This window comes from Pleuronectes platessa, chromosome 3, assembly GCF_947347685.1.
Source record: "Pleuronectes platessa chromosome 3, fPlePla1.1, whole genome shotgun sequence".
Classification (NCBI taxonomy): domain Eukaryota; kingdom Metazoa; phylum Chordata; class Actinopteri; order Pleuronectiformes; family Pleuronectidae; genus Pleuronectes; species Pleuronectes platessa.
In genome coordinates this window covers 6,674,626-6,691,006 of record NC_070628.1, presented here as the reverse complement: position 1 = coordinate 6,691,006, position 16,381 = coordinate 6,674,626, and the positions used below count along the sequence as shown (strand labels likewise).

Genomic DNA, 16,381 nt, shown 5'->3' with positions numbered 1-16,381 from the left:
CATTGTTGTTTTCTTTCTTGTTTTTACTTGTTGTCTCGTCATGCTCTATGTGCCTTAAAATCACCCTCCGGGGACAAATAAAGTTGTTTTGAATATGAAGTAGCAATTTTTCTAGTTTGGAATGCAGATTGGGAGACTAGGATCAATACTCCTTTCAACACATGCATACATTTATGTGCATGGCTCAATTAACTCATCTTACAAATTAAACCTTTGAGTACTTATCAAACACAAGGTAAAAATCTATGAGAAATATATATTAATGTTCAAAAAGAAGGAATGTAGGAAAATAAACAGACATTGGGGATACTGAAATCACAAGCAGAAAAATAAATGCAAATGTTTATTCAACATCTTTATTATGAAGTACCTTTTTAAAAGAAATGTACAAGTGGAACCAGCACAGTGACATCTTGGTGTTTACCTTTGAAAAACAGAAACACCATGGACAAACACCATGTGGTGCAGGTCTGAAGAAACATATGAAATGATAATGTACATATTTACAGCAGAGAGTCTATCAGAACAGAAGTGAGCAAGCATGACTGCAGCTAACAACAAAAAAAGAAAAAGATAACGGGACTGACTGAAGATAAGAACTTACATTAAAAGCAAGGATTGGTTCAATAAACATCATTTCGAAAGATATCATGATAAAGGCACTGTGTTTCACACAAATCGACGACACAACAGACGCTGTTTTGTTTGCTTTGTCCGTCAAATCATAATCACAAGAAACAACTCTGAACAAATGTTGTCACTTCATTAACTGTCCCTGGGTGTTTGTTCTAACACAACAGATAAAATGTGTCAGAGGGGTCGTAGCAGTTTGCACATAAACATTAGAACAAAACAGATAATCCAACTCATCAGGAAAACATTCCTTATAAAGAACATGCTCGGTGATTATTAAAATTACATAATTTTTTTTTAATAAACAAATACATAATCTAAATTTAAAATTTCATATTGAAGGCAAAATGTGTCGAAGTGAGGACAAGAACGTTTTACAATCCTATGTTTCCCTTACTGGGCAGAACCCCAGGACAAATTGTATTTGACATTCCTGCAAGACTTTCTGTAGGAACCCCCCCCCCCCATGTTTGATGAACACATTCAGTTATCTACCAGCATAGATGATCAATACTGAAGGGCAACTCCGGCAAGAGGATATTGCAAATAAGGGATGTTTTGTTTTCATATGAACAGGTTAAAGTCGGTAAAAAGTCAGATTACATTCAGTTTACGTAGCTGGTGAATTACGCACTCTGAGGCCCAACTGCTGTTGGGAAGAATTACTTTATTATTTCCTTGAAATTTGCTTTTGTACTTTCTTAATGAGAGTAAAATAAGAAAATTCTACATCAATCTAATGTCTGTACATAGAATATGAATATGCAGCAATAGCCAGTTAGCTTAGCATAAAGACTGGAAACGGGGGGAAACACCAGGACCTACCAGCACCTTTAAAGCTCACCAATTATCACGATATATCCAGTTTGCTTTAGGGCTGAATTTATATAAATAATTTAAAGGAAAGATGTCCAACACTCTCTAGCTACAGTTACTTAATTATGAGATGTTACTGCTTCTTTTTCTCTTAAGTGATATAAAATTAAATATCTTTACATTTTGATCTGCTGGTCAAACAGGCTTTAGGGAAGTGTGAGTGGTGACATTATATAGACCAATTGATTAATAAAAAAAATATAAATAAGAATAAATCAATAATCAATATCTGAGAGCCCTCGTTTGTGTAACACATACAAAAGCTATTCAACTCCGTGCCGTAGGCTTCACCGCTGCGATACAGACGTCAACGCAGAGTCAATTTTCTCACCTAACTCTCAACACAAAAGCAAATAAGCACATTTCCCAAATTGTCTAATCTTTTAAGATAAGCTTCAGATTTCAAACTCAAAGTTAACCTGCAATAATTGACGTTTGGGAATTTGCAAAAGAGGGAGAAGGGATTAAAAAAAATAAAAATATTTGAAACTCCTACACTTGGACTGCACGGACACACGCATGTAGGCATACGGGGACGTACGATATGCTCTTTGGCTAAGGTCAGACATACACGACCCACACGGGCTTTCCACACTCACCCACACGCTTCAGAAGAAGAGCTCTAGATAGTAATGGCACTGGCCAGGCAGGCAGGCAGGCACCTAGACTGAGTTACACACACACAGGCTCTCCATATAGCAGAGAAGATACACGATACATGAGGGGACAGTGGGACCTGTTTTAAAATGACAGATAATGTGGTCAAAGTTGTCAACTTGCAGTGTGCACAAGTCGATGGGTGTGGGATTTAAAAAAACAAAACAAAAAAAAGATCCTATGTTTAAAATCTTTCGCTCAGGAGAACAAAACTGCACACGCAAAGAGGTAAACTGTCCGGAACTGAGGTGTGGTTGAGAGGAAAGAAGGAACAAAATGGCTGCCCTGAAATGACTAATGAACTAGGTTTCAAAACATACACGATAATACAAAATTAAGTTGAGATATGACGAAATTAGGCTGCATTAGTAAGTAATAGTACCTGCCTTGTACATATACACAATTCAAATAAAATGAGAAACAAGTAGCTAGGATACTTGTCTTATCAAAAATATGTAGCTTTGGTAAACAAGTTATGTAGAGAACTGTTGTCTGAACATGTCTGATGTGAGAGATCACTACATGACATCTAGGAATCAAGGGTGAGAGAGTTTCTCTGTGTTTGAGGCTATGAAGTCAATGGGAGGAGTGACAGGCGCCCCCCCCCCCCCCCCGAAATCCTCTGTCCTCTCCCCATGTCACCAGCTGACGAGGAACAGAGACAGCAAAAGGCAGCGCGACTCCACAGAGGAACAAAACCGCTGTCTTGACTGTCCCGAGCACCGATTGAAGAGTTTCCGTGGTAATGTAGCAGCATCGTAATGGTCTGCGGAGGACAGACTCCCCCCCCCCAACCCCCAACCCCCCCGAGCAAAAGGTGGAGGACTACTTCAGCCTCTCTCCTTCCAGCAGTCCTCGCACCCTCTTCCATCCATCGCAGTGGAAGACTGGTCAGACATCAGATTTTAACAGCCCTCCTCCGATATCCACAGCGGAGACAGGACAGGTGAAATAATTTACGTTCCTTTTCCTCCGCTCCGGTTTCATCTGGCCTTGATGTGGGTTTGATCCAGGCGCTGTCGCAGAAATCCAGATATTCCATAAAAAATAACCACCTCCCTTAATACTTGAGTTTTTACCATGCAGCGCAGTCTCCCTCCTGTTCACACATCGCTCCGGCTCCATCTTTCCTACTTCCTTTCTTCCGTTTTCCAATTTCCCACCCGCGTGTTCCTCTCGTCCAATCTACTCGTTTCAAATGATTCAACTTGTCGCAATTCTGTTTTGTCTTCCTGTTCCCAGATTTCAGTCGACCTTCTCCACCTTCCCGATGATCTTCTCCTCGAAGATCGGCAGGATGGCGTCATCGTCGCGGACCTCCTCAAACACCACACCACAGTCGAACTCGTCGCTCACTTTCTTAAAGTAGAACCTGCAGATGAAAGAGAGACGGTCATTAATTATCTACTTAGTTTGCACACGCACGAGCAAACTATAAAACAGCTTCTAAATTCAATTGCTGCAATTAAATATGATCTTTTATCTATATTTATATGAGGGCTGTAATGATTCTGAAACCACACGTACACATAGTTTTCAGAAGATGCTCTTACCTGTAGTGGCCCTTTTTGGTAAGCAGCTCCTTGAACTGGCCTAGAGTCACCACACGGCCTTTGACTGATGTTCTGTATGGGATCGGCTCTCCACAGAAGTAGTAGGCGACCGTTATGTTCTCACACACCTGGCGCTTACCAGACTTGTGCCTGAAAGAAAACAACGTGTCAATACACTCAAATAAGACCACATACACAAACAGACACACACAGGCTAATGGCCACTGAGGTGAATTGGATTTTTCTTACCTCTGCTTGGCCTGCTGTAGTGCGTTCCTCCTCCTCTCCTCCTCCAGTCTCCTCCTAGCCTCCTCCAGCTGGGTGAGGGGGTTGGGAGCCGGGTTGGGGGGCATAGCTGGGTCCTGGATGAACGGGTGCGAGGGCTGGACCTGGGCGGACGATGGGCCGGGGATGGCGGTGGACACCGAAGAGGGGTTGTTTCTCAGCTGGGCAGAGACCCAGGGGTGGACCGCTCCGGGTCGCTCCACTGAAGTGGGACGCGGTGACTCGCTGCTGGGTCCCGTCCTCCTGGAGCTGCTGGTGCTGCCACTGGTAATGAGGATGAAGGTCAAAGGATTTAATTCAAAATATACAGAAGGCGTTAAGCCAGATATTTTCATCAAGAGTTGAGAGACCAAAACCGAGCAAAAAGAGAAGTTAATACTGGACCTCATCTTTATCAGATGGAAACAATTACCTCTCTAAATTAATAGTAAATTACTTTATTAATAACAAACTAAATTAGGCAGTAATGTTATTCAACTTGCCATTTAGTGCTTTATCAACTTTAAAGGTGATAATAAGTCAGTTTTGTAAATTTAACTAAATCATATATCAAACATCAGAGTTTACTGATCTGGTGAAGCCTTAATCCATATTTTATCAGTAAAATACGAAACATTAATTTAAAGAAATTCATCCACAAGTCATGATTAATAGCAGTAGCAGTGAAGGACTCACCCATGGGTGGTCTTCCTTTGTCGGTCTCCTTCCATCATCCACTGCAGGATCTTCTGGTTTCTCTCCAGATCCTCGTGCTGCACCTGTGTCTCCTGACCCCGCATACTCTCTTCGACTTTGCCCGATGTCTCTGAAGCCTTCTTACACCCTCGCCGTGACAGCGTGCTCCTGTTGCTGCTGCAGATCGAACCACGTAAAAACGCACACAGTCAGAAAAAAGCTGAGTAAAAGACAGTTTGCTGTAGATTTAAACTCAGCACATGCAGTCACAGCAGCTTACCCGTTACCCATCGTGTCGAGCGTGCTGGATCCGGCCCCGTCGGCGTAGTTCCGACTTCTCCCTGCATACTGACCGGCCGGGTCTCCGTTCCACGTGTTGGGCTGAGACCTTGAGCCCGTCTCCTCCTGCCCTCGGTGGTGGTACTGCGGCTTGTGGTGATGCACACCTGGCAGGGAGATCGGGGTGGGAACCATTAGTGAACATGCTGCTGCTGCACCTTCACTTGTAGCACACACTGGTGTCAGTTCTACTTGAAAAGCCAAACTTGAACAGCAGCTAAACATGAATACATAAACACACAGACAAACAAAGTCCTGCTGCTGTAAATAGATATTTCCTTTCTGTTTCAGTAACATTTGCCAAAAACAAACATGTGTTGTTGTGGGAAATTAACTTCTATATACTGTCAATACTGAAAATATCACAGAATATGTTGTGTTATAATCTGACACGAAAAGGAGTCAAGAAACAAAGTTGGTCATCTTTCCTTGAACCTCTATACTGAGAACAGTAATTTGTTAATATACAGTTAATAACAGATAATAACCCCCCCGCCCCCCCACACACTCTTACCTTTGACCCCGGCAACAGGAAGACTGTGAACTGGCCCTCGGTGTGGGGGGAAGTGGGGCGGTCCGGTGCCTCCATCAGGTGAGCGTGATGATTTGGGAGGAGAGTGTCGACCCCCCCCTCCTCCTAAGGTGCTGTTGGTTGCCCCCGGCGACTGGCAGCCCGGTGTTTTCATCACGCGCGACACATGATCGTCCAAGATGGACTCCGGGTCGTCGTCGTGGGAGTCCTCCATGGCCACCAGGCCGCCGTAAGTGGCGGCTGTTGCCGTGTGGGCAGTGGTCTCTGAGTAGCGGGCTCCGTAGAGCGGGGCGAACGACGAGGGGAGAGGGAGTGGCATGCTATGAGAGGACATGGAGGTTGTCACGGAGATGTCAGCATCGTCACCCTCTTCTTCCTGTTGGCAAAATGAGAGAAATCTTTCATTTTTAACTGGTTATTAACACAAAATGAGGCGGTAAAACCAGTTATAACCAACCATTGATGTGCCAACAGCTCCCTTAAATTCAATCAAGCTTCACCAAATTTCACACACTCTGTGTAGAAGACATTCCTGGATGCTCCCGAGAAAGGGCACGAGCCTCGGGACAGGTATCTGCCTCGAGCGCCCGTCTACTTTATTCAGATTTTATAATTAGGGCTGTACCTGGATTCAAATTCACTAAGCTCTTACACAACAGGGATTTGGATATAAACACGGAAATATATTCACACTAGCAGCAATGCAAATTTGCCACACCGCCCACACATGTTTTAATAAAATGTTTGGATATATTGCCAGCTTCATTCATGAGACAGAATGATGTTCAATATGAATTTTACTCATTTATGAGGAAACAACACTAACGCTGTGGGAGGAATTGCAGGTTATCTCACAATATCAAAATCCCATCGAATCGGGAGAAGCACCCACGCAGTCGCACACTCACCAGTCGTACTCTCTTCAGCCTCTCCTCGAGTCGCTCCTGAGCCTCTCTCTCTCGGAGAACCGTCTCCAGCCTGCTGATGAGCTGCGCTGCAAACCTCTCCGGCTCTACGTGGATGTCCTTTGGCATTCGGTACGTGCGCTGCATATGGACACGTGAACAAAAATTAGAAACCGTGAATTCCTATACAAATCAGCATCTAAGATTCCAATGCACGATAAGGAATTGTGAAGGAAAAGACATGAAAGAGATGTCCTTTATTCAAAAAATTAAAGTTACATGACAACCTCCCGTCATGCTAATGATTCTTTTCTGTTTCACTCACAGGTATATGAGGTAGGGGCACGCGTCCATTGGCTTTGGCACTTTCATGCATCTCTTTACGATGCTGCTTCCGATATCGGTATGGAGGAATATCATTTCTGCACACAGACAAAGAAGAACAACCATCAAACACAGACCTTAACAGCTCCTTTATTACCAGTGATTTCATTAAAAGGAGGAGTGAATGAATATGTGCAGGGAATCTGGGTACATCTGGGTGTACTCACACGCTGCTGTCGGGGAGCGACAGTGTGTCCGCGTCGCTCGACATGCTCTGCTGCTCACTGTCGTTGGCACTGGTGGCTGGAGCGCGAGCGTAGCCCATGTTCGCGTAGTATGGGTTCACCGGCTCCCTCCACGGTCTGAGGAGGTTTACAGAGCTCATAAGTAAAACGTTGGCACATGTACACACAGACTCACACAAACACAACGGTCTGCACAGTGAGAGACTCTTTACATGACATTTTACAATAAATGTATGACCAGAACGTGTCTTAGGAGATGATTGGCTGCTCAATTCCTAGTTTTGACTCACAAATAAAGGCCAAATGCTAAGTATTTGTCAGGCTGATTAGAAAGTATGCATGTATTCATGTATAGTCAAAAAGCCCAATAATTTAAAAGCAATGGATAATAATTTTTTAAGAATATTTGCACCAAAATTAATCAAATGGGTGAATTCCATTGGTCTGCACAAGATATGCTATTAAAAATTAAAGGAAAAATATTGGTTTCATCCCCACTGTTGGCTAAACGACCATGGAAAGGTTCCAATTAAAAAAAATATCAGTATCACACAATTTGATGCGTTATAAAGTGTTAGACATCATGCTTTTTTTAACCTTGACTGACAAACACACACACACACCTGCACTCCCTGCTGTCCTGCCCTCTCCTGCTGCTGGCCAAGACTCTCTGTGGGGTTGTCTGCATCAGCAGGCTCTGAGTCAGCCTCCCAGCCGGTGTGTCTTCACAATCCTCCTCGTCGTTCTCTTCGTCCTCTTCTCTCGCTCCTCCTCCCCCACACCTGAGACCATCAGAAGCATTATTAGCAATTAGTATATGAGTTATGAGAACGCGACAGCTCAGCGAGTCAAAAAAACTCTGTGCAAGTCTGTATATGACACAGGTGATGTGATAATAAGTCTCAGGATCGTCTCACCTCCACTCCTCATCCTCAGCCAGTGTGGGTAAGTACCCGGGCACAGTCTTGGCTGGCCCAGACGACGGGCTCTGGTCACTGGGGTTCGGTTTGGGGCTCTCTCCTCCCGTCCGCGTGTACTCCAGATACAGATCCGACTTGAGGAACAAAGGGTAGGTGTTCTCCTCCATCATGGCCTGGATCTCTGTCTGGGCCTGGAGCAAACAAACAGTGGTCACACATTTGGACTCACCGTTGGAACAAAGCTAAATGCTGCCTCAGTTCCAGAATCATTTCATATTATTTAACTTAATCTGGCTCTGGACTTGGTTTGAACACACAGCTTAGCTTTAATATGCAAGTGTAAACACAGACCACGGTTATCACAATAGCATTTGATTCTTACTTCAAGCCAACACAATGAACTATGGTAAAGAAGTACCCCACCTGGTTTAATACCCAGTAAACACGGAGTAAGAGAAGTGTGTTAAACCCACACTGGTGTTCAATCAGAAAGGGTGAACCTGCATTACTCAAGGTGGCTTCACAAACCTTGTCCTCTTTAAGTCTGAGGGCATGTTGGATTGGATCAGTCACTTGTAAATTGATGTTTTAAAAAGAGGTAAAGAAAAGTAATGTATTGTCATTTTAGAAACATGGCTAAAACTAAAAACTAGCAAACATTGGTTAGTTGAGGTTATTATGCAATCTAATGCCGAGTAGTAAAGTTGTTTATTGGTGAAGTTTAAGGCTCCACAGTTGGACACCCTTTGATCCCCCTAAAGGCAGTGTCATACTTCATGAGCCCGGGTTTATTGCATCAACATCAAAGCGGAGCAATGAAAACAAAGCATCAAAGCGCTCGGGGGCGAAAGCGATAACAGGTGGGTTGCGTGGTCAACATGAAACTAAAACAATAAAACACGAACCTGTGTCTTTTACAGCCAACAATGGAGGCTTGAATTGCATTTTGATTGTAGCCACCCCGGTTCAGTTGTAGTTCCTGGGGCATAGCTTCCACCCACTGAATGAATCTCTTCAGTGGAGCAGCACTGAGTTACCAGCAGGTCTGTCACAAGCCTCGGGGCAGCACTAAGTGTTGAACAGCCATTTATATTTGACTGCAAATATGATTAAGCCGCAACTCAGTGGTGTGATTAATGTTCCGTATAAATAATAAATACACAGTCATAATCGCTGTGCTACAAATTAAATTAACCTCGGAACGTTCTTCCAACAAATTTCCTCTACAAATTACAGCCTGTTCAGCGTCTGAATACACACGTTGAGATGGAAGCAGACGTGGACGTTAAGCTGCTCAATCGCAGACGTCAACACGAACCACTTCACTCTGAATCGTCTGACACGTAGCCGGGCCTGAACCGAACCATTTCTTTTAAGAACGCTGAACGATTAGATTACAGCCCATGAGAAATGTTCTGTGTAATCCAACATGCACTGCTCTTATCCCGAAACCTTTACAAACATGAAATCAGCGTCTTAAATACCTGTTCAAACATGGCCGGGTCTGGATGCGGCTTTCCCACGCAGTCTCTGATGAAGCTCTTGGTGGGTGCTTTGATCTGCCGGGAGACAATCCCACTTCCGTCCACAATGTACTTCCTGTAGATGGCCTTGGCCAGCTTTGCCCTCTTCTCCTGGCTGGTCTTCCTGAACCCCGAGCAGGCGAACCAGAAGTCCAGGAGGTCCGCACACCCTTCCTGGCACAGGAAGTTTCGGAACAGCTGGATGCCTTCCTGGTCGTCCAGGAGAGAGTGAAGCGACTCGGCCCACTTCAGGTAAGGTGGAGTGGGTGAAGCCGAGCCCTCAGGTTCATACCCCAGGTCCAGATCCGGGCGACGCGGAGTCGCTGACGACGAGGAGGGCGTGTAACTCGATGGATCCCCCATTTTAGATAACAAGGATGAGGGGGAATAACCGAGGGTTTGGGAAAGGGTGTTGGGACGAGTGTTGGTTGACTGGACCGGAGGGTCCACATCAGACCCCTCCTCGCCAGGAACAGGGGGTCTCGGCGCATCCTCGGTGAAGTGGGAAGGGCCGCGCAGAGAGGTTACGACCCCCCCACCACCCCTGTACCCAATCCCATGTAATTCTCTGACAACACTCATGTCTCTGGTTGCACAAGGCAGAGGTCAGATCTTCGCCTCTGGCAAAGATTCCGCTGGCAAACGATTCACCCTGTGACAGGAACAAGAGAAGTGGTTAGAGACACAGAGGAAATACACAATACTACTGAGATGATCACAACCCACACACTGTGTCAGATCACTAATGCAAACACACACACACACACACACACACACACACACACACACACACACACACATAAATGCATACATTTTATATCACTTAGCAAAACAATGGGACGATGAGCACAACAGACAGATGCAAACTAATCTGTTAATCTGACCACAAAACAGCCTATAATGCTAGTGCTAGCTTAGCATTTAAGCCCTGCAAATAAACACATTTCCATAACTTTATTCTGAGTTGCAAATACCAACTGAGACAAAAACAACAACAACAACAACTGTCGCCAAGCTCAAGTTCACCACTAAGTTTCTGTCGCCGGTGGAGCAGCTCCATTAGCACCCAGGGGTCAAAACAAAGCTCCCAGTTCCACCAGTTCACACACGAGCTGGTGAATAAAAGGCACCGAAGTGAAGAAGCTAAGACAGCTAGCTGGCCCGTGCAGCGGTGCCAGCGCCGGTGCCAGCGCTTTAACGTGAGAATCTCATTCATCTTGGCCTGCAAAGACGGTGGGGGGATGGGAACAGAAACAAACTCCACAACCACACAAGACGGGCCCTGCGTGCAAAACACTTCCCCGCAGCCGCACTTTGAACACGTCCCCCCGGGTGGAGCCGCCTCGGACCGAGGGGGGGCCGAGGCCGAACTTTGAGACCCGGCTCGCTCCGGCGAACCGGACGATTCGGCCCCCGAGCGAGGCGAGCGAGAGCCGGGGCACGTTTTCCACTGCGCTGCGGTGCCAGCTAGTTTTTTTGGGGGGGTTAGCCTGCTAGCTGGCTAGCTTAGCTCGGTGCGTTCACGTCCCGTGTTTTCTACCAAAAGTGTCCGACCTACCGTCTCTGAAAGCCCGGTCCCCGCGATCCGCTGCATCGGGGATCTTGGTGCGAACTGGGGGCTCCGGGGCGCAGCATATGGATGGATTTCCGATATTAAATATTAACGAAAAGAACCCGTCGTCTTGCCCTTAACTCCCCATGGTGGCTGCTTTCAATAATACGGAGCTGGAGAATACGTGCGTGCGCGCAAACGCCGTGTAGCCTGTAGCACGTTTGTAGATCTGCGGCTGATAGAAGAGGGACGCACTTTGGGCAGAGGTGGAGGAAGTGTTCTTACATTGTTGTTAGTATTATATTATTATTATGATGAGGAAGTTCAAACAGCAATGCAACGATGTACTAACACTGTTTGACATGCATTTAAATAAAAGTTCAATGTGGAACATTTAGATGAAATGGATCTTAGTGAAAATAATCCCACTGAAGTTTCACTAGTATGTTTCAATTAAATTGTACTAATTGTTGTTTTCTATATCCTAGAATGAGCCCTTTATATACTTTAAGTACTTTATATTACATCGGGATAGGGTCCTTTCTAAGGAGGCAGCCATGTTTAGCCCAGACTGGACAAACTTTTTCTGACAACTGAAGGCTGCCCCAGTTTCCCTTTCATGTTTCCTAGGTAGAGTGAGGTGAGGGGTATTCAGCTGCTACGTGACACTTCACCACTAGGTGTCACTAGATTCTACACACTGATCCTTTAATTAAAAGTAAAAGTAAATTATTATTTTGAGAAAGTGGTACTTTAAGCATGAAAGCAAAGTACACTTCTTTACAGGCGTATTATATTCTGGTACTTTTCATTAGGGCTTAATAAGCTTAACATTATATCCACAGTGTAATTAGAAAAACTGTGATAATAGCAATTCCAAGAGATGCAATAATTAACAAATTATCTTTATCATTTATAAATGTGCTGTTGTCCTCTCCTAAGAAGCATTTAAGTGTCTGTATTTAAGTTATCAATGTTACCATTTAGAGTTCACACTGCTAGAGGAGGTCGGACTATTTGTATTGTTTACTTCGATAATTTATAGAGTTACGAAGAAGTCTTTCTTAAATAAGAAGTACAGCCAATACTTTATGTATCACAAGCCAAATCCCACAGCCGACACACTGATGTCTGATAGTGTTTCATCATTGTATTGGATTATTATCACTGATCTGATGCATTATCGTATAGGTGGAGCTGATATGAACAACGTATACAGTAGGATTATCTATAATTTAAAGTATTTAATAAAGTATTTAAAACATTAATCTTGTGTTGTGTAGGTGAAATTATGATATAAAAGCAACCAGTAAGTTTATGTCAGACGATCGTCCTGGAGTAACACCTAGTTCATAGTGGAGCAAAATTAAACAGTAGCATAAAATTAACCTTCTTAAGTAAATCCTAAATGCTTTCTATATAATTGCAGCACTAAATTAATGTAATTCGTGACCTTCTACCATTGCTAATGCATTTAAAAGAAGTGGACATCAGACAGTTTAGGGATCATATCGGTTCTATCTGTCGCAGTTCTATAACATGCTAGCGAAAATACGCCCAACAGCACCTCTAGCGACGATAGTGGCGCATTACACAATGACAGATACAATTAATCGGAATGTCATTTTTAATCTAATAAGAGTAAATATTAGAGTTAAGACAAACTATCAGTTATATATATTCACATAACGATAAATGTAAAGACATGATGCATTTAAATTTAAATTCACATGAAGAATAAAAGAGACATGAGCAATTCCAGCTCACTTTGCTCAGAGCACGAGATCTGGTGAGAAATACTACAGCAAAACATAAATGAATAAAGAGTCGACTCACCTCGGATCTGTTACCCGGGAACTGGTGTTCAGAGACCGGAGCTCATGTTCACCGGAGCAGGGACCGACAGGACCGAGAGAGCCGAGGGAGAGCACCGCCACCGACACCTGAGCATCCCGCCTGTCACTCCCCTCCACCGGGCTGTCAGTCAGCAGGAGCACCGGGCGGCTGGGTGTGTGGGGGGGGGCTGAGAGAGAGAGAGAGAGAGAGAGAGAGAGAGAGAGAGAGAGAGATTAGACCTTTAATTTCTCTCAACACAACCAATAGAGACATTTTCACACATCACACGACATAATCACATAATCACACTTACATTATGTCTTCTCACATGTGGTGATTTAAATTTCACGTGAGGGACATCCAATAAAATTCACATATTGTGTAATGATCACATGAAATATTCTTCACATGCTTTCTTTTTGGTGAAATCTTCCAGTAACAGTGTGGTTGCTGTTCTGGAGTTGTTCCTTCATCATGGAGAATGTTCAGTTGTCAGGGAATGTCAGTACTTTACAGCTAACCTGCTAAATGCACCTCCTGGTGAGGCTGACATGTTGAGACTGGAAACCCTGAATCTCTCTCATTATTTATTAATAAACAATTAAAAATATTAATATATTTGTAACATAGCTATGATATAAGTAAGAATTAAAGTAAATCTACCTCATGTACATTTAGGGCTGCAGCTAACAAATGTATAATGGATTAATCTGCTGATTTCTTTTTTCGATTTATTGATGTGTTGCTTAAAAATTTGTTGTTAGGGTTAGCCCTAACCTTAACCCTAACGCTAACTTATAATGGCGAGGTTTCAAATTTATCTAATTCTCAGTACAAATACTCAATGGAAAAGAGGGAATATCAAAATAGTCTCTTGTTCAATTCCAATGACTTCACACTGTTCAGTGCAGATAATGATCTCATGAAACTGACAGTCAGAGCACAAGACTCTGAGAATGAACTACATCTAAATGTTTTCAATGTCAACGTGAATCAGTGTGAAAGTTCACCGTGTCGACCTCGGATGAGTTATTTCATCATTTAAAGTCTTCGGTGAAGGATTTGTCTCGAATTGAGCAACAGAATATTGATCTGGTGTAAAGTTGCTTTTCAAACTTTTAACGTAAGAAAACCTCTGATTCAAATGGCTTCAGTGGGATGAGCAGGAGTTGAGTTTACCAACCATTCCTCCTGTGAGTGGTTGAGGTTTGCTTTCCCGCACGGGGGGGGGGAGAGAAGACCAGGGTCAGGAGGCTCAGGTGACTCCGAGACATCTGTCCTCCTCTTCGTCCTCATCTTCGTCCTCATCTCTGTCCTCATCCCCGTCCTCAGCTCTGTCCTCATCTGGATGGACTGTTCCTCCATCATCGTTTGAACCTGGACAATAATGATGACAAAAATCATAACAACAATGTCTCTGATAAAAAGCATGAAGAGATGAGCCAAATGAAAAGTGGATTGGTTTATTTTAAATTGCATATCTGTCTTGTTACAGCAGCAAATTTTATTTTATTGATTTCAGGCAATAATAAAGTCCAAATATGTTGTGATATTGATCAGCTGTGGTAAATGGACTGTATTTATGTATCTTATTTTAGTCGTATCGACCACTTAAAGTGCTTCACCCACACATTTATATGCTGCGATTCTTCAATCCCACACTCTTTGCTCAGGCAGGAGCCAAAAGACACTTTAGGAAGCAGAGAAGTGAAGCCAGGGATCGATCCCTCAGACCTCTGGTTAGTGGACGACCCGCTCTCCCTCATGACCCACAGCCACTCCAAGTACACTCCCAGTCATCTTTCTTTTAATACATGATATCAAAACAAAAAAGACTTGGATTCTGTTCCTTAAAATGTCCCTATAAAGCTTAAAGCTTGTCTTCTCAAGCGAAAAAAAAAGACAATAATAAATAATAATACAAGAAATAATTGTTTGTTTCATAATAAAGTCTGAGTGCAGAAGTACTCCCCTCAAAATACTGTTATTGATATTGTACGAGTAGATAAAGACTTTTGGTCAAAAATGTTGTGTTATTTGATTTTGGTGGTCAAATTAAATCCTAGAAATCATAATTTAAAGCGGAGAAATTATCCAAATATTCACCTTTAATTTGTTTTAATTAAATTGTAAACCTTTATCACCTTTGAACTGTCCTCGAAACCACAGGCAGTGTGCACTGGTTTTGTGAGAGAAGCCTTTCACCGAGCAGTGTTGATGTGTGTGTGTGCGTGTGTGTGTGTGTGTGTGTGTCTGTGTGTGGCAGTGGGTTGAGGGAATGGTGATAAATTGCTGTTTGTGATTGGCAGACCTTACAGCCAAGGTAAACACGGTTCATTATGGAAATGTATTCATACCACTTTGACTTGCTTCGTCAACAGTCAACACACATGCAGACACACACACACACAACACACAAGTATTCACACGTACACACACACACACACACACACACACACACATGCTGCAACAGGCTGCTGCTGTTATGGCTGCCTCAGAGCCCCCCGGAGACAATGAGGAGAGAGAGAGGTGAGACAAAGAGAGAATACTGAGGAAGATGAACTTGACCTTTATGATGTCTTGGTGAGGAGGGGTTGGGAGCATGTTGGTACTTATGAATCTATAATGAACGTGTGTGCATGTGTGTGTGTGTGTCTGTGTTTGTGTGTGTGTGTGTGTGTGTGTGTGTGTGAGAAGGTCTGAGCTCTTAGTTGAGGAAAGGTCATCACACGGGGGGAGGCACTGATACACCTGGCCCTCTCCTCATGCTCCCTCTTCCTATATCTATCTATGTACTGTATATCTGTCCGTCCATCCGTCTATCCATAGGTCCATCTATCTATCTATCTATCTATCTATCTATCTATCTATCTATCTATCTATCTATCTATCTATCTATCTATCTATCTATCTATCTATCTATCTATCTATCTATCTATCTATCTATCTATCTATCTTTCTATCTATCTATCTATCTATCTATCTATCTATCTATCTATCTATCTATCTTTCTATCTATCTATCTATCTAACCTTTTGATACACTAATTTTCAGTCTGTTTATATAAAATTATATAACATGTTGCACAAGCACAGTGTTTTAAGTGACCGTCCATTTAAACGATTTTTAAAATTTTTATTCAATCTATTATGATACCTTGATATATTTTAAAATTCAAATTGCAGTTTCATTCTAGTGACTGGAAGTTCAATTTGAAAAACGTTAATGAGCAACATTCCCATTCAAAGGGAAAGAGTCTGCAGCCATGCTAGCAGCTCATTGAGCTCAATGCTAATGTCAACACAGTGACAATGTTCAGGAAGTATAATGTTTACCATTGAAATGGAAACGTCATTAGTTTTGCAGGATTCAGAAAAACGTACAGAACGATGGACACATCGATTTGATGCTGCTGTGAAAACAGAGAGAAACAGATTTTACTGCAGCCTGAGGGGTATCTACCAAATTTCGTGGAAATATAAGTATATTTTAATTTCGAGGCTCGACTAAAATTTGTTGATTTTAG

At 43.1% G+C, this 16,381-nt stretch overlaps 1 protein-coding gene across 1 annotated transcript; it reads right to left on the bottom strand.

The window, feature by feature from the left end:
* Positions 1–340: 340 nt before the first annotated feature.
* LOC128436820 (axin-1) lies at positions 341–11,195 on the bottom strand. Its single transcript, XM_053418708.1, has 13 exons — positions 11,026–11,195; positions 9,429–10,119; positions 7,942–8,135; positions 7,648–7,806; positions 7,007–7,141; positions 6,781–6,877; positions 6,459–6,596; positions 5,533–5,926; positions 4,960–5,125; positions 4,680–4,856; positions 3,969–4,268; positions 3,720–3,869; positions 341–3,538 (listed from the first exon to the last, which is right to left on the bottom strand). Exons 2-13 carry the CDS (start codon positions 10,047–10,049, stop codon positions 3,412–3,414), a joined length of 2,658 nt encoding a protein of 885 aa, XP_053274683.1. The 5' UTR covers positions 10,050–10,119; positions 11,026–11,195; the 3' UTR covers positions 341–3,411.
* Positions 11,196–16,381: the final 5,186 nt, after the last annotated feature.